The 15,699-nt window shown below is 41.3% G+C and overlaps 1 protein-coding gene across 2 annotated transcripts in view; it reads right to left on the reverse strand.

The window, feature by feature from the left end:
* The window catches only part of IL18R1 (interleukin 18 receptor 1), a 41,449-nt gene that overhangs the window by 4,209 nt on the left and 21,541 nt on the right, over positions 1 to 15,699 (reverse strand). The window contains exons 6-9 of one of the 2 annotated variants that reach the window (XM_025353796.1): positions 10,426 to 10,488; positions 8,336 to 8,456; positions 6,268 to 6,407; positions 3,055 to 3,216 (exon numbers count right to left, since the gene is read on the reverse strand). In XM_025353796.1, the coding sequence (XP_025209581.1) occupies positions 3,055 to 3,216; positions 6,268 to 6,407; positions 8,336 to 8,456; positions 10,426 to 10,488 (486 nt within the window). The remainder of the gene's footprint in view (positions 1 to 3,054; positions 3,217 to 6,267; positions 6,408 to 8,335; positions 8,457 to 10,425; positions 10,489 to 15,699) is intronic. The other variant, XM_025353798.1, reaches the window with a different exon arrangement.

Raw genomic sequence — 15,699 nt, forward strand, 5'->3', positions numbered from 1 at the left:
AGGTCCCCCACATACTTTTCTTAAACTGCTATCAAATATAACTACCTACTAGTTAAGTAAGAGGTAGTGCTTCCACTAGGATTATCACCGTGTCAGTGACAAAACAGACACCAACGTGTAAGACAATTAAATAAGCACACTTTTTTAAAAGGCATAATTTTCTTATGATGTAATGGATTGCAATAAACTGGGAAGACAATTTCATCAAATATGGGTTTATATTACATGCAATAGAGCTTTGTTCTTACCTATGAAAAATTAGCTTTTCAAATGTTAATTGCTTTCAAATTCCTTATTTTAAGCAATTCTTGTAATATAAATCTGCTAATTTTATTAAAATTTATTTTAAATCCAGGTAGTAAAAGGTTTAGTGGATTTGAGAATTGACAAAGTGTACAAAAAAAAAGGAATTTGAAAGCTAATGGTAATTTTTTTATTCTCTATGTTCAAACATAAATGAAAATTATAAAGGAAATTATAATTCAAATGGATATTTGGGACTTCAAGGAGTAAGTTAAACAAATGTTCCTCAAACTATGCTTGGTGAATGACCATGTTTTAATTTAAATCTGCCTTCTTTTGTTGTTGTTGATTGATTAGTTTCATTTCCAATCCTTCACAAACCAATACTGAACACTTTCTTAGATATTGCAGCAGTATTAAATTGTGAAAAAAGTTTTTATTTTCACACTTATATCTCCATTTCTGTCTTTTTCATGGACTGCATTTGTTCATGGACTATAATTTAATGGAAGTTATTTAGAGAATGTCTCTAAATGTCTCTGTGCACTGCCATATTGACAGTTAAGAAGTGTGAATTAAACAAATTACCTGAAAATCATGTCAAACACAACTGGAGAAGAAAAAAAGAAATCTTAGCTCCAGAAAGTCAGAAAGAGAGGAGCTAGTTAATGTCTGTTTGAAGACAAACACTGGTCTATGCAAACAGAGACCGTTCAGAAAATATCAAATACAGATTTTCCCCATTTGTTGTGGCACCATCTCTCCCCATAGCAAAATCATACGTGCACAGGCAGGCTCAAAGCTAAATTCACTAACCTTGCTAACTTTATATTGTTCAACTTAAAGTTCTAAATGTAAAAACTAAACCTATAAAAATCTCAAAGGAACTATATAATTTCTGTATAACTTGAGGTTAGGAAGGCTGTTTTACTTATGACCCCAAATTCAGAAAGCATAAAAGATATATTTGAGTATGTTTTCCAAAAAGTCTTTTATATAGCACACCACTGTAAGCAAAGTCAAAAGACAAATTACAACCTGGAAATATTTGCATTTCATATTATAGATAATACGCTAAACTCCCTAAAATATAAATATCTCCTAGAAATAAATATGCAAAATAAGGCCATCGCCTCATGGAACAATAGTCAAAAGATATGAATGGGTGTATTGAAAAAGGAAATACAACTGAGCCTTATGCAAATGAAAAGCTGCTGATACTATTGCATAGTAAGGGAAATGCAAATTAAAATGTCACTTAGATACAACTTTTCACCTATCAGATTGGCACAACTCCAAATGGTTGTGGGTAAGGTTATGGGAAAAAAGTTGCTGTCATCCTTTGAAAGCAGTAGGGAGAGTGAATTGACAGTATCTAGCAAAATAATGGCCATGTCTCCTTCTTGTATTCTAGAAACTATTTTGGAAAATTTTTCTTTCAGACATACTGCATACATGTGAAACAATGAATGTATAAAGCTGTCCATTGTGGCATTTTTGTAATAACAAAAGATTGGAAACAAGCCAAATGTCCATCAAAAGGAGACTAAATAAACAGTGGTAGCTCTACACAAATAAAATACTGTGAGGCCCTAAAAAATGAGGGACTTCTGTATAAAGTAACATGCAAGTGTGTCTAAGGTATAAGAGAGCAAAGTTGAAAAGAGTGTGCATATCAAGCCAAGATTTGTTCTCTTTAAAAGGAGGAGTGTAATAAGAATCTATATTTATATTTGATCAGATGCGCTATCAATGAGGGTTGGGAATCATAGATCCAGGACTAGGCTGGAAGGGGGGCTTCTGAAGTATAATTTAATAGACATTTTGGGTTTTGAACTGTGTGAAGGTTTTTTTCCTGCAAACACGCATACGCAGAAACAAAATCAAGTGCAATGAATTAGACTGACTTCCTTTAAATTAGTAATTATCTGGAAACTTGAGGACTTCTAGTCACCTTTACATATAAGGAAACTGAGGGATGGAGCCAGCAGGTCGACATAGTCGCAGATAAAAACTGGCAGATCTAGGAGATCAGAACCCAGATCATTTGGCTTCTAGCTTGGGGTTCTTTTAATTTTAATTTTTATTTTTTTTGAGACAAGAGTCTTGCTTTGTCGACCACGCAGGAGTGCAGTGGCACCACCTTGGCTCACTCCAAACTCCACCTCCCAGGTTCACACCATTCTCCTGCCTCAGCCTCCCGAGTAGCTGGGACTACAGGTGCCTGCCACCACGTCTGGCTAATGTTTTTGTATTTTTAGTAGAGATGGGGTTTCACTGAGATAGCCAGGATGGTCTCGATCTCCTGACCTTGTGATCTGCCCACCTCGGCCTCTCAAAGTGCTGGGATTACAGGCTTGAGCCACTGCACCTGGCCAGCTCGGGGTTCTTACACATCCATTATGTAAGCCTCCTTTGCCAGGCTGAAATAATAAGCGATAGGACAATTCAATCCAACTTAAAGCAACTTTATTGAGTGTATGTACTATAAAGATACCTAGGTGATGCATGCACAAGGACACACAGATATACAGTTCCTGGGCCCGAGCATCTCCCAGGGCATTTAGGAGGCCATGACATACATACACAAGACAATCAGAACAATTTTGGGCAACACATAAGTAAGCACTAGAAAAGAAGACACAAACAACATTCATAATGGATGGTACAGGCAGAACAATATTTCCCACAGGAAACCTCTCCCACAGATTAATTCTACAGTCTCATCACAATAAGATGAAGATTAACGTCTATTTATTTGATTTCTTAATGAAGACATAAGGTAAGAAACCCCAGCATTATATGTGTTACCTGTTAATGTTTCATCTCTTCTCATTAAATGTCTATAAAATAGAACCAGGTCGACTCTATAAATGACGCACACAGTCACTAGGCACACTACTGCCACCAAGATCAAAACAGCTATGATCATTCCTCTTGTGAAGACGTGGCCTGGGATATCAGCCATGTCTGCTAGAAAAGAAAGAGAAAAAGGAAAAGGAAATAATCAAGAAATCGTACCAGTGTTGTGCATCATCACATGCTTGTCCATTTTTACTGTTAACACTAATGCAGTAGTTACCAACCCAAGTGCTGACACATTCACTGAGTGACTCCACATTCCTGCCTTTAGTCTGGCGTAGTGATATTTCTACTCAAATTTTTAAAGAATAAAAATGTGTACAAGGATATTTAGAGACCTGAAGTGAAAACATTACACAGTGATGTACCCTATCCATACCTGTGGAAATCAGATTTCTGGCGTGAAGAGATACTAGGCTGAAGTACATAGGGACTCACAGAAACCTTAGCAAGCGGGTGGAGGTGCATAGTTTTGAGGAAGAGAGGGCTGGATTGACATTTGTCTGGGTTAGAAGCCGGGCTCCATCAATTATTTTGTTTTGTAGGAAAAATCAAGAATGCCCCTAAACCTTGGTACCTTTATCTGAAAAAAGGAGAATCTAACAGTTTCTTCTTCCCTTACAAGGCTTCTCCGTTGGGGAAGATTACATGAAATATTACACACAAAGCAGTTAATACAGCACACAGCTCTTGGAATTTTGGCAAATTCTTTATATAAAAGTGCCATTTGGAAAAAAAATACATTTTCTAGATTGATTCCGTTTATGCTTATTATGGACAATCTAAGATAACACAGAGGAATAAAAGAATAAAGTAATTTTTAACAACCAACCACAATGTGGTGAAGGCTGTGTTGACATGGTAGAATATTTCCTTCTGGGTTTTCTTTTTTGTCTCTTAAAGTTTTTACTTAACTGAGATCATATGGTAATCACTCGTTATTTCCAAATATTATATTATGAGCATTTCAGTAGGTCATTAAAATTATAATTCATAATAACCTAATGTTTAGATCGATTGCAAATTTTAGTAAGTAGACATAAAGTTGCAGTACATTTTGTATGTAGAATATAAATGTATACATGTATATTTATATAAATGTATATGCATGTACGTGTGTGCATATACATTTACATGTATGTGTATATATACATGCATATATGTATATACATATACACAAATGCATATACATTTATCCATATTTCTAATTCTTTTATTAAAATACATTGTAATGGTGGGGGCATCTCTAGGTCAACAAGTATAAACATACTTAAAACTTTTGCCATCTTGATGCAATTTTTAGAAATTATCTTTCCGTATCTTTCCACTATCTTTAGGATTCAGGTAAGCAGCTAATGTTGCTTAATAGTGAACTCTGAATGGTCTGGGGCTCCTGTACCTTTGAAAGAACTGCATAGTTATAACAGTTCCACACATTTTCACAGACACGCACACATTGGCACACAATTCCTCTTGGGATAATGGGGGGTTGTGAGCCCCAGTTCCTAAGCCTACATTTGTGAGAGCAGCAGCAGGAGAATTGGCTGGGCAGAAGCGTCTAGGGCAGGGATAGGACAGTCCTGCCCTGTTCTAAGAGGGGAGAGGCGACTGGTGGTGAGCAGGCCCCAGGAAAGCCTGGCCAGGCAACGGTCCAACAAAACAAGATTTGAGCCCCGCTCCCACGCAAGTGCGTGGACCACAGCGCAGGCAATCACACAGGGGCGGAAAACCACAGGCGACAAGCGCTGCAGAAGGTAAGAACACAGATTTCAGATTTAATCAGGTCTGAGTTTCAATGCCTTCACCTGCCGTGTGACCCTGGGCAAGTTTCTTCACCTCTATAAAGCTTGTCGTTAAGACTGGATGAGATCATGGGAGGAGCTTCACCCAGATCCTGTCATGTAATTAACATGTATGGAATGTGAGCTGTTGTTATGAGTGCATATGGTAGAGGCAGCTCTAAAACATGTGTGCTGGGGGAGCTGCCCCTGGGCACCAGGATAGCCCAGTTGGAGGGGGTTTCCAGCCTTTGTGCTCTTCCTGTCCTACTCCTTCCGTTTCTCACAAAGCCAAGGCCCAGTCTGTGTGTGTGGCTCTCTCTGCATGTTTGTGTGTGTCTGTGTGTATCTCTCCCTTACTCTGTCTCTTTCTGTTTTGCTCTCATTTCTCTGTCTTTGCATCCCTTCGTGTCTCTGCCTCTCTATCTCCCTTTTCTCTGTTCCTCTGTCTCTGTGTCTCTCCCTGTCTCTCTCATTTCTCTGTCTCTCTGAGTCTCTGTCTCTCTTTCTCTCTCTATTTCTGTCTTCATCTCTCTAGAGTTGTCTGTCTCTGTCCCTCCATCTCATGTATCTCTCTTTCTCTTCTCTTGGTGTCCGTCTCTCCTTCTCTCTGTCTGTCTCTGGGTGTGTTAGTCTCTGTCTCTCTCCCTTTCTCTCTCTCTTGCAGATCTTGACCTTTCCCTACATATCCAGGGAGTTGATGGTGGAGCCTGGGAATAAACAGTGAATGAGTAGTGACAACTGGAAATCACAGCTTTCTGGCTCCAGTCACAGTCATTTCTGAGCATCTACTGGGCTGAAGGCCCTGGGCTGTGCTACTTTGGTGGAGGAGAGGGATGGCGACCCTGGGGCCCTCCATCAGGTGAGCACTGACTAACTTTAAGAGCCGGCGGATCAGGGCTGTCAATGGCCTGCTTGCCAAGTCCAGGGGGCAACGAATGAATGAGCACACACAAGGCCCCTGAGCCTGGTGCCCTACTGAGGCAGGCTGGAGCAGCAGTCACACCAAGTATGCACCGGCCTCACCCCACACGGATCTGCAAACTCCCCTCTGGCTGCTCTGGGTGCATGCTGGGTGCAGGGGTTGTCCTGATGGCCTCTCCATGAGCCTCGCTCTCAGCATCTGTATCTCCAAGCCTCAGGCCCCCCGATTTCCACTGGGGTGGAATATGACTGTGAAAGCAAGTGAAAGAGTTCTGTTTTCATTCTCTGCTTGGCACCATGAGACAGAGGGGCCCGGCACAGCGGAACACCAGCTCCGCTACTGAATGCCTGTGACACGAGCTGGGTTCTGGTGTGGAAAATGAGAAAGTGGCCATCTTTGAGATGTCTCTCAGTAGCAGTGCGCTAAGTTTCAAAACTTCCAAAAATAAATCTTTCTCACCTTTTCTCACCAAGATGAAGCTTTTGGTGTCTGTGCCTCCCGTGCTGGCCACAGTGCAATTATATAAAACGTTTAGATTGTTTTCACCAATATTTTCAATTCTCAATACTTTTGAAGCATGCCATTTGCCTTCTGAAGTCCTGTAAGAGGGGAAAATAGCTTAGCAGTAGGCTTTGTTCATTACCCATAAGAGGAGAATGTATGTGTTTAAAATGCTTGAAGGCAGCTGTGATGCTGCCTGCATTATTTCTTCCCTTTCTGGTCAGTACTTTTAAAGCATGGACTACAGTAAACTTCCCCTCCTCTGTGGGGCATCAGAATGGACAGAAACAGCCCTCCTAAGGCTATTTGGGAATGGTGCTGTCAAATACCTAGAGTTTAAATGGCTGCAAGATCATTATGCTAAGTTGAAAATATGAGAAAATATTCTGTCTCTCAATTATTTTTCTCTACGTCTCTCTTCCTAACAACTTGAGTTCTTTGCACAGAGAGGTTCCCACTAATTATGACAAGGCTGTAAGTTGTTTAGCATAGATACAGATTTGTATTACATTTGTCCGTGGAATCTAATAAACTGATTTAATTTGTTCAGCATTAAAAAACATAACACTGTTCTCAGGCACCCCCAGGCACATGAGAAGTGCCAGTTAAGCTGTTCCATGAGTGTCAGAAAATGACTTGAGACAGCCACTGGCAGCACGCTCTCTTTCTCTTCCTTAAAGGATTCAAGTTGTCCTGTGGTCGACGCCAGGTAAATACTCATGACATCCACTTCCCTCACCAATGACAGGCTGTGATAGCTACGCCAGTCAACACAGCCAGACGTGGGCCCCACATACCCACATTCCTAGCAACAGGTATCTCTAGGACCTGAGACACAGAGCCCCACTGTACCCTCCAACTGCCTCAAGTACATTTTGGAAGGTAATTCTGTTCCTAAGTCACCCATCCAGAAATAACAACCATCTAAAACCAATGACATCCAGAAGTAAAACACAGGAGGCCACTGAGAGGACAAAACAGATGACATCAAAGGTGTGTGCAGCCAACTACAAAGGAAGACCTCCCTGCTTTTGTAGCTTAAGCTGCATTTCTAAGAAATTCATTGTGGTTTTCTATCCCTCTAAAAATTAGGAAGAGAGCATCCAAAGGGAGAAATACAAAACTCAAATGGAGGTCAGTGGCTGAGGATGAGATACGATGGCAGGAGATCCACAAAGTTCAACTGAATTCAACATGTAGCGGGCATGAATCACATGCCTGCTCCTGGGCAAGAATTCAGACTTTATGGTATAAAGAGCTTGTAGACAAGTGTCAGCAAGAATGTAGAGCTGCCAGCATGGTAACAAAGAATATACCAAAAAAATGTGTAAAAAGCAGAAGAAAAAACTCAACAAGTGCTGCTAAGGTGCTAGACAACTCAGGCTTAGCACTCACTAGACCCTGAGTAGTGTATCAGTATAATAGTGAATAATTACAGTATGACTCAAAGTCATTCAGAAAAGCTTAACTGACTATATGTTTAGTCTTTTTATAAGTCTGACCATTCCTTAATGGAAGAATATAGGCTTCTTTAAGCATCAATATGCATGCCATTTGGAACCCTTTTGGCACATTAGAAAAATAAACAACTTAATAAATTTTTCAAAATTAAAAAAAGCTTGGCCTAGGCAACTGCCTTTTTCTAAGAAGCTAGGTAAAATCCCCATCCGCATCAGATCCTGACCGACCAAGTGCTACTTTATCAGGTGATGCTAAATACCCTCAATGGCCTTCTCATGGACCTTCTTTTCCAGCTTAGATCTTGGCAATACATTTCTGCATAATCCATCCACCTAGGGTATGGCCATTATAATCATAAAATATGTCCATTATAATTATAATATATAATTATATATATTACAATATTATAATTATATATAATTATAATATAATAATATATAATATAATATATATAATTATAATTATAATTTAAACTAGCCCAAAATACACATCAGCCACCCAGTGTTTTTAATATGAAGTTATATATAATATATATGATTGTTATATGGTATATATACATACATACATAATTCTTATTTCTTTCTCTTCATGTATATTAGGATCCGATCCATTTTCTTCCCCGAACATCCAATAAACTACATCCTCTTCATTCAGCAAAGCAGAGCAGTTGAGCCTTACATCTTTTCCTGGTAAAAGTTGGCAACTAAAGTTCTGATTTTTGAAACTCGGTTTCTCAAAAGTTTCAAAACAATATAATGAACGTATGTTAACCTAAAGCAAAACATGGTGCTCCATCCCAGAAACAGAATAAATATGCCTTGTTTTAAATTTAAAAAATATAAAGCTGAAGAAATAGGTAGCAATTACAAGTCATCACCAAAACATGATTTGGCTTCTTTTTAAACATTTATTTTTTAATCAACTATTAAAACTTAGGGTGATCAGTGTACTTTCTTTTCAGTACACAATTTAGTAGGTAGCATCAGGACGATACTCTCACTGAGACTTCTAGATAAACCAAATGGATAAACCACAAAAAATTAAATTAAGCAAACATTAAAGACATCAAAGTGCAGAGAAAATAAAGAGAGATTTTTGAACTAAAAGTGTACTTAGGAAGGATCCTTTTTGCTTTGGTTTGGAATAAACAGAAAGTGTCTCACTCCAGCCCGGGCGACAGAGCGAGACTCCGTCTCAAAAAAAAAAAAAAAAAAAAAACAAACAAACAAAAAAAACAGAAAGTGTCTCATAGAGACAAGAAAATCCAGTGAAGCTCTCAGCAGCTGCACAGGCTTGCAGAATTACTGCTAAGCACTCGGACAGCATAAGAGGATGTAAAGGCTGCATGATATCACTTGCAGTCTCATGGTAATCAGGACAGCAAGTCTTATTAGAGAAAAGGCCTGCAACAAACACATGACTGCAGCACCCCCTCCCTAACCAGCTATCAGAGATGAAGACAGATAGGATCTAACATACCTACATCTCAGTTACCCCAGCTCAATTCTGAGTCAACTGAGATACTCATCTCTCAGGCTACCTACTTGTAAGAAAAAAATTACACAAATTGTGTTCACTTTAATTGATACACAAAGATCAACAACAATAAAAAGTTAAGAGACATACAAAGACACAGAAAATGTGCACGATAATCAATAGAAAAGACAGATAATAGAAGCAGACCTACAGATGCTGAATTTAGCAGATTAAAAACTCTAAATAACTGTTTGAAAGAAAATAGAGGAAAAGATAAGCAAGTAGATGGAAATGTGGTCGTTTTCAACAAAGTGTAATTTATTTTAAAAAGAATAAATTGAATATTTTTATATCATGCATATATGATATACCAACTGTAACAGTAATTTTAAATATACAAATGGACTAAACACCATATTGACCAGATTTCAAAAAAGATCCAAATACGTGCAGTTTATGAGAGACACTTATGTATACAGCAAAAAAAAAAAAAAAAAAAAAAAATGTTAGTAGTAAAGGGATGTAAAAAAAAGACAAATATGCCAATTCTAAGCAAAAGAAAACTTGTGTGACTATTTCATATGGCAGAGCTACACATTGAGAGGGGAAGTGTTATGATAGATAAAGAGAGATATTTCATAATGGTAAATGTGTTAATTCAACAGGCATAAATCTGTGTATGCATATAAGATAGCTCCAAACTATATAAAACAAAAATTGACAGAACTAAAGGAGATAGAGACATATTGACCATAATAGTTGGAGATATTCACGTCTCTTGCAGCAACACATAGAACAAGCAGATAAAAGACTAGTAAGGATATAAATGTTTTGAACAGCACCATTAATGAACTCAACCAAATTGACATTTAAAGAATAGTAAAACCAAAACCTACAGAATATACCTTTGTTTCAAATGCATTTGGAACATTCAGCAAGATATACCATACTGTGGGCCTTAAGTAAGTCACTACAAATTCCAAAAGGTTGAAATGACACTGTGTCAGATTAAAAGTGGCAAGATTCAAAAAATGGCACTCTTTTTTTAGTTTTGTAACGTTAGTCAGCAAATATGAAATGTGTATCTGGTGTCATTCAATAATGTATTGTATTTACCCTTGGAAGACTCTATTATGTCCCCTACTTATAAATGCAGAATATACATATATTGAAATATACCTAATTCCACTGCAACATGGTTAAACTTTGGTCCAAGAAGAACTGGCACTATATTACTGTGATCTAGAAGTGACAAAAGAAAAGACAAATGTGTTAGTGTTGCCTTGAGCTTCTCTAAGAGAAGCATCTATGATAATATGCTCATTTCATGTAACAAAGATTCCAATAATTACTGGTTTACATTCACTTGACTCCTATTTGCATTAACTAAAGGTCACAGATCATATTGTTTATTGTTTCATTCTCCATCAACTCCAAGCTGACGGAGATGTTGAAAGCACCTTGCATCTGGTTTTCTCTCACTCAAATCTGCAGCTTCTGCTGACTTTAACTAAAAGGCAGAGGAAGATGCCCATCCACTGCTGCCTGACTCCCAGACAATCAAACATGCAAGAGTTGGACCATGCAATATCACCGGGAAGAGCCTTTCTGCCCTGTCTCGATTCCCTCCATCTGTCTTCCTCAGCTGGCCAGTGATGGATTTACAGGGTGCAGAGACAAGATGGGTTGAGAAAAGCAAATTCTTCACTCTAGGTGCCCACCGTTCCCTGGCAAGATGCTAAGAGCAGTGTCCCTTCAATATCGTGCCTGGGAGCCTCACCTGGGCCCTGGCCCTGCTGGTAAGTTCACGCCTATAGGCCAAGGTCTACTTCTGCCCCTGAGTGGCTTCTGACCCTGACTGGAAGTACCACACATAAATTCTGCTCCCTCAGTCCCCATCTGGTGATGCTTGGGAAGTAAGTCATCACCCAGCAGGCTCTTGCCTAAGGCAGCTGGCAACTGCAAACCCTAAGAGCAGTTGTGGTCATAGATTTAAACTGGTGCATAGTTAAGTTATCGTTAGCCCTGATATCCGCATTGGTAACCTTCCTCATGACCAGGACTGTTCCCTGCTAGTAGCCCCGCTGCTTTGGGGCGTTCCCAAGCAAGGTCCAGAACATCCCTCTGGGACTTGCAGGTGCTCAGCAAGCAGAATGCCTGGTTGAGTGGAGTACAGTGAGACTCAGGAGCCCTCCTGCAGCTCCCACACCTCCCTGAGCCCTTTCAGAAAGTGCAGTGCCAGAGTGAGCAGTGGAGAATGCAGTGGGCAGATATGTGAGCAAGAACAGGAGAATGAAACCAGCACAGTGGACCCCGGGGTTGAGAGTCAGGACTGGGTTCTCCTGGGATTCGGAGTCTCTGGGCAAGCCTGGAATGCTGGTAGAGAGGCAGGAGGAGCTGAGATGTATCCAGGGAAAGAACCAACTCTCGGGTCTGACAATAAGAAGCAACATGGGCTTGAATTCAAAGACAAAGGGGCAGGAGGCAACTTCTTCTTTTTTTTTTTTTTGAGACGGAGTCTCGCTCTGCCACCCAGGCTGGAGTGCAGTGGCCGGATCTCAGCTCACTGCAAGCTCCACCTCCCGGGTTCTCGCCATTCTCCTGCCTCAGCCTCCCGAGTAGCTGGGACTACAGGTGCCGCCACCTCGCCCGGCTAGTTTTTTGTATTTTTTTTTAGTAGAGACGGGGTTTCACCGTGCCAACCAGGATGGTCTCGATCTCCTGACCTCGTGATCCTCCTGTCTCGGCCTCCCAAAGTGCTGGGATTACAGGCTTGAGCCACCGCGCCCGGCCGCAGGAGGCAACTTCTGTGTGAGGGGGAAAACTGCTATGACTACCTTTCTCTGGATCCATTTTTTCCCCCAGAAACTTACATGGGAGACTTGAGAAGGGGCAGCGTGAAGGACATCTTTAGCAAAGGATGCTGTCTACTAACACTCAAATTATATCATTGGAAACCTACATCAGCCCTGAGTTTGCACAACTGGTATAAAGTGAAGGGGGCAGTCCCATGTAGGTCATAGAAGGAAACAACATCGTAGTTCATGCCCTTGACATGACCAGTCTACCTAGGAGGCTATCAGAGTCAACACGGCATAGAGGTCATCAGCAGTAGGAGGAGACACCACCTGATCAGCCAGAGCGTGAGACCAGGAAAGTGGCAGATGCCCGGTGGGAATGCAGGTGGCTGTGATTCACGAGCACGAGCTGAAGGCAGTGGTACTCCTGGGCTCCACAAACAGTGCCCAAAGTATGGCGTTTCGGCAGGCTGAGTACTTTAAACTAAAGCACATTTGAAGACCTCAAAGCAGCCTCAAAACCAAGATCTCTCTGACCTTCTCCTGCCCTCCTGCTTCATGCCCCCATTCTCCCCAAAGCGAGTCCTAGAAACCAGACTCCCTCTTCCCAAAGGCAGATCATAAAAACTAGAATCCTTTTCCCCAAAGTAAGCCGTAGAATCTAGGAGCATGACTCTAACCTTCTCCTGCCTTTCTGTCTAGGAGCTGGCTATAAATTCTCTGGCCTCCTTTGGTCTGACAGTAAGTATTAAGACCCTCTGCTCTCTACCCAGGAAAAAGAAATACCACAGAGAGGCCAAGAAGAATCTGGACAGGTCTTGCTGAGTTTCCCCACTCAGTCTATTAGCATTAGGTCATCCCCTCTTGTCCAATCACATTTCTACATGACTGTCCATGTTTCTAGAACCTAAGCATTTAAAAAGAAAAAAAGTGGTTTTCCTGAGTCTTGGGGTATTCATTTCTTTCCTTTTTTTTTTTTTCTTTTGTGACCGAGTCTCGCTCTGTCACCCAGGCTGGAGTGCATCTGGCACAATCTCGGCTCACTGCAACCTCCACCTCCTGGGTTCAAGCAATTCTCCCTGCCTCAGCCTCCCAAGTAGCTGGGATTACAGGTGCCCGCCACCAAGCCCAGCTAATTTTTGTATTTTTAGTAGAGATGGGGTTTTGCCATGTTGGCCAGGCCTGTCTTGAACTCCTGGCCTCAGGTGATCCGCCCCCCTCGGCCTCCAAAAGTTCTAGGATTACAGGCGTGAGCCACCACGCCCGGTCCTGGGGTCTTCCTTTCTGAAGACTCCTATGTCACATAAAACTTTGATTAAATAAATCTGTTTTGCTTGCCCCTTGTTAATCTGTTTTTTGTTATGGGAGCATTGTCACGGGACTTAAGATGGGGAGGAGAGGTATCACACCTTTCCATCACTACGGCAGTCACTACATAGCAGCTGAGAGATCTCCATCTGCGAAGGCAAGGGGACTGTAATAAAGACACAACATGGAGAAGGTGGGAGCTCAGAGCCCCCCCGTCCTCAACACAGGTCAGAACACCTCCTGGCTGTCCTCTCCAACTCCAAGCTCTAATTTCTGTAGACTCGTGGCAAACTTCGCCAAATCCAAATAAAAATAGCCAGGATGGTGAAGTGTCTAGACTTCTTGCTGCATGTAGCATCAAAGGAGTTGTTGCTGTCTCAATGATGCACACAACAGGCATGTAATGAGCACCTTTATGTGCCAAGTGTCAATCGTAGGTATTCAAGATGCAAAGATGAGGAACAGAACTCAGTGCAAACCTTTCCAGAAACTTTTCAAGTCATTGACAGAGGCACACATGTAATGCAATTCTGACAGCAATCAGAAAAGCAAACAAGAGACCATGGGGGCATGGAGGAGGAGGGACATTTGAGTGGAGTCCTGAGAGATTCAGTTGACATTCTCCAAGAAGACAAGGAAAATAAGATGGACAATTATGGGAGAAGAACAGCTTGTGCTGCAGGTGAGGTTTGGGAACCCAGCAGTGGGAGATGGTCATTACAGTGGAACTCTTGCTGTCCCTGGAGCCATCCTAGAGCTGAACACACACTCACTCAGTCATCTTCAGCCAACCCTATGAGGGATGAACCATTACTTCCCCATTTCACAGTGAGGAGTCTGAGGCAGAGAGGAACTAAGAAATGAACTCACCCAAGGCCACAGCCTCACAGAGCTGTTGTGAGGATTATATGACATGATTCAACTCCAGTACTTGGCACAATCCCTGGCCCATAGCAAGTACCCTTTTAATAATGGATATTCCTACAGCTTCATCAAAGAAGGAAGGAAAGAGCTGCTGATGGGCGGAAAGCAAAGATGGTGGGAGAGAGGGTGCAGGTTCTGAAAGTATCAAAGGAAAAGAGATTTATACGATATTAAAAATACATACATGAAAGAAAATTTGGAGAGTTTAGGGTAGATGATTATACATAGAATTTAAGTTTTTGAGTTTAAAAATTCAGTTATGGGTTTCCCCAGTTCTGGACTGTGGCAGGCAGAATAATAGACCCCAAAGTTTCCCACATCCTACTCCCGAGTTCCTGTGAATATGATATGTTACATGGCAAAAGGAACCTCTAGATGTGATTAAATTAAGGATCTTGAGATAGGGGGATCACCCTGGATTATCTAGGTGGGCACAATGTCATCTCAAGGTCCTCGTCAGAGGGAGACAGAAAGGTCAGAGTCAAAAAGGAGATGGGGTGAGGGAAGCGAATGTGTTTGGCTCTGAAATGAAGTGGCACAAGCCAAGAAATGCAGGTAGTTTCTAGAAGATGGAGAAAGCAAAGGCAAAGAAATGCATTTTCCAGCTGGGCGTGGTGGCTCACCCCTATAATCTCAGCACTTTGGGAGGCTGAGGCAGGCAGATCATGAGGTCAGGAGATCGAGACCATCCTGGCTAACACGGTGAAACCTCGCCTCTACTAAAAAAACACAAAAATTAGCTGGGCATGGTGGCAGGTGCCTGTAGTCCCAGCTACTCAGGAGGCTGAGGCAGGAGAATGGCGTGAACACAGGAGGCGGAGCTTGCAGTGAGCAGAAATTGCACCACTGCACTCCAGCCTGGGCGACAGAGCTAGACTCCGCCTCAAAAAAAAAAAAAAAAAAAAAAAAAAAGAAAGAAAGAAAGAAAGAAAAATACGTTTTCCCCTACAGCCTCTGGAAGTAAAGCAATTCATTCTGCCAAAACCTTGATTTTACTGAAGACCCTAAACTTGGGGTAATTTGTTACTATGGCAATAAGTGGGTGTATATAGCTATATGGTTGTAGTGAAGAGGAAAGATATTGCTAAAGCAAAGGCTGCAGCAAATGTGAGCCCACAGATTTTGTTGAACTAGCCACCCACGCAAGTGTTACAGTTTCCAGTTTCTCAGGATGATGGGGGGAAAAAAGTCTAGACTGGATAAGTCACCTGTCTTCAAATCAGGAAAGGAGCTGTCATTTTAAGAAGGCGCCAGATTTAATCTGTGAAATTCTTGAAGGCAAATCAAAATCAGTGGTTGGAAGCTACGAGAAGGGATATTTGGACTCAATGGAAAAAAGAGACTTCAACAATCAGATATTAAAATCTGGACTACACTGCTGTGTGATTTGGTCATTTCCTTGGTAGTTCCCAAGAAGGGACTG

This window comes from Theropithecus gelada, chromosome 13, assembly GCF_003255815.1.
Source record: "Theropithecus gelada isolate Dixy chromosome 13, Tgel_1.0, whole genome shotgun sequence".
NCBI lineage: Eukaryota > Metazoa > Chordata > Mammalia > Primates > Cercopithecidae > Theropithecus > Theropithecus gelada.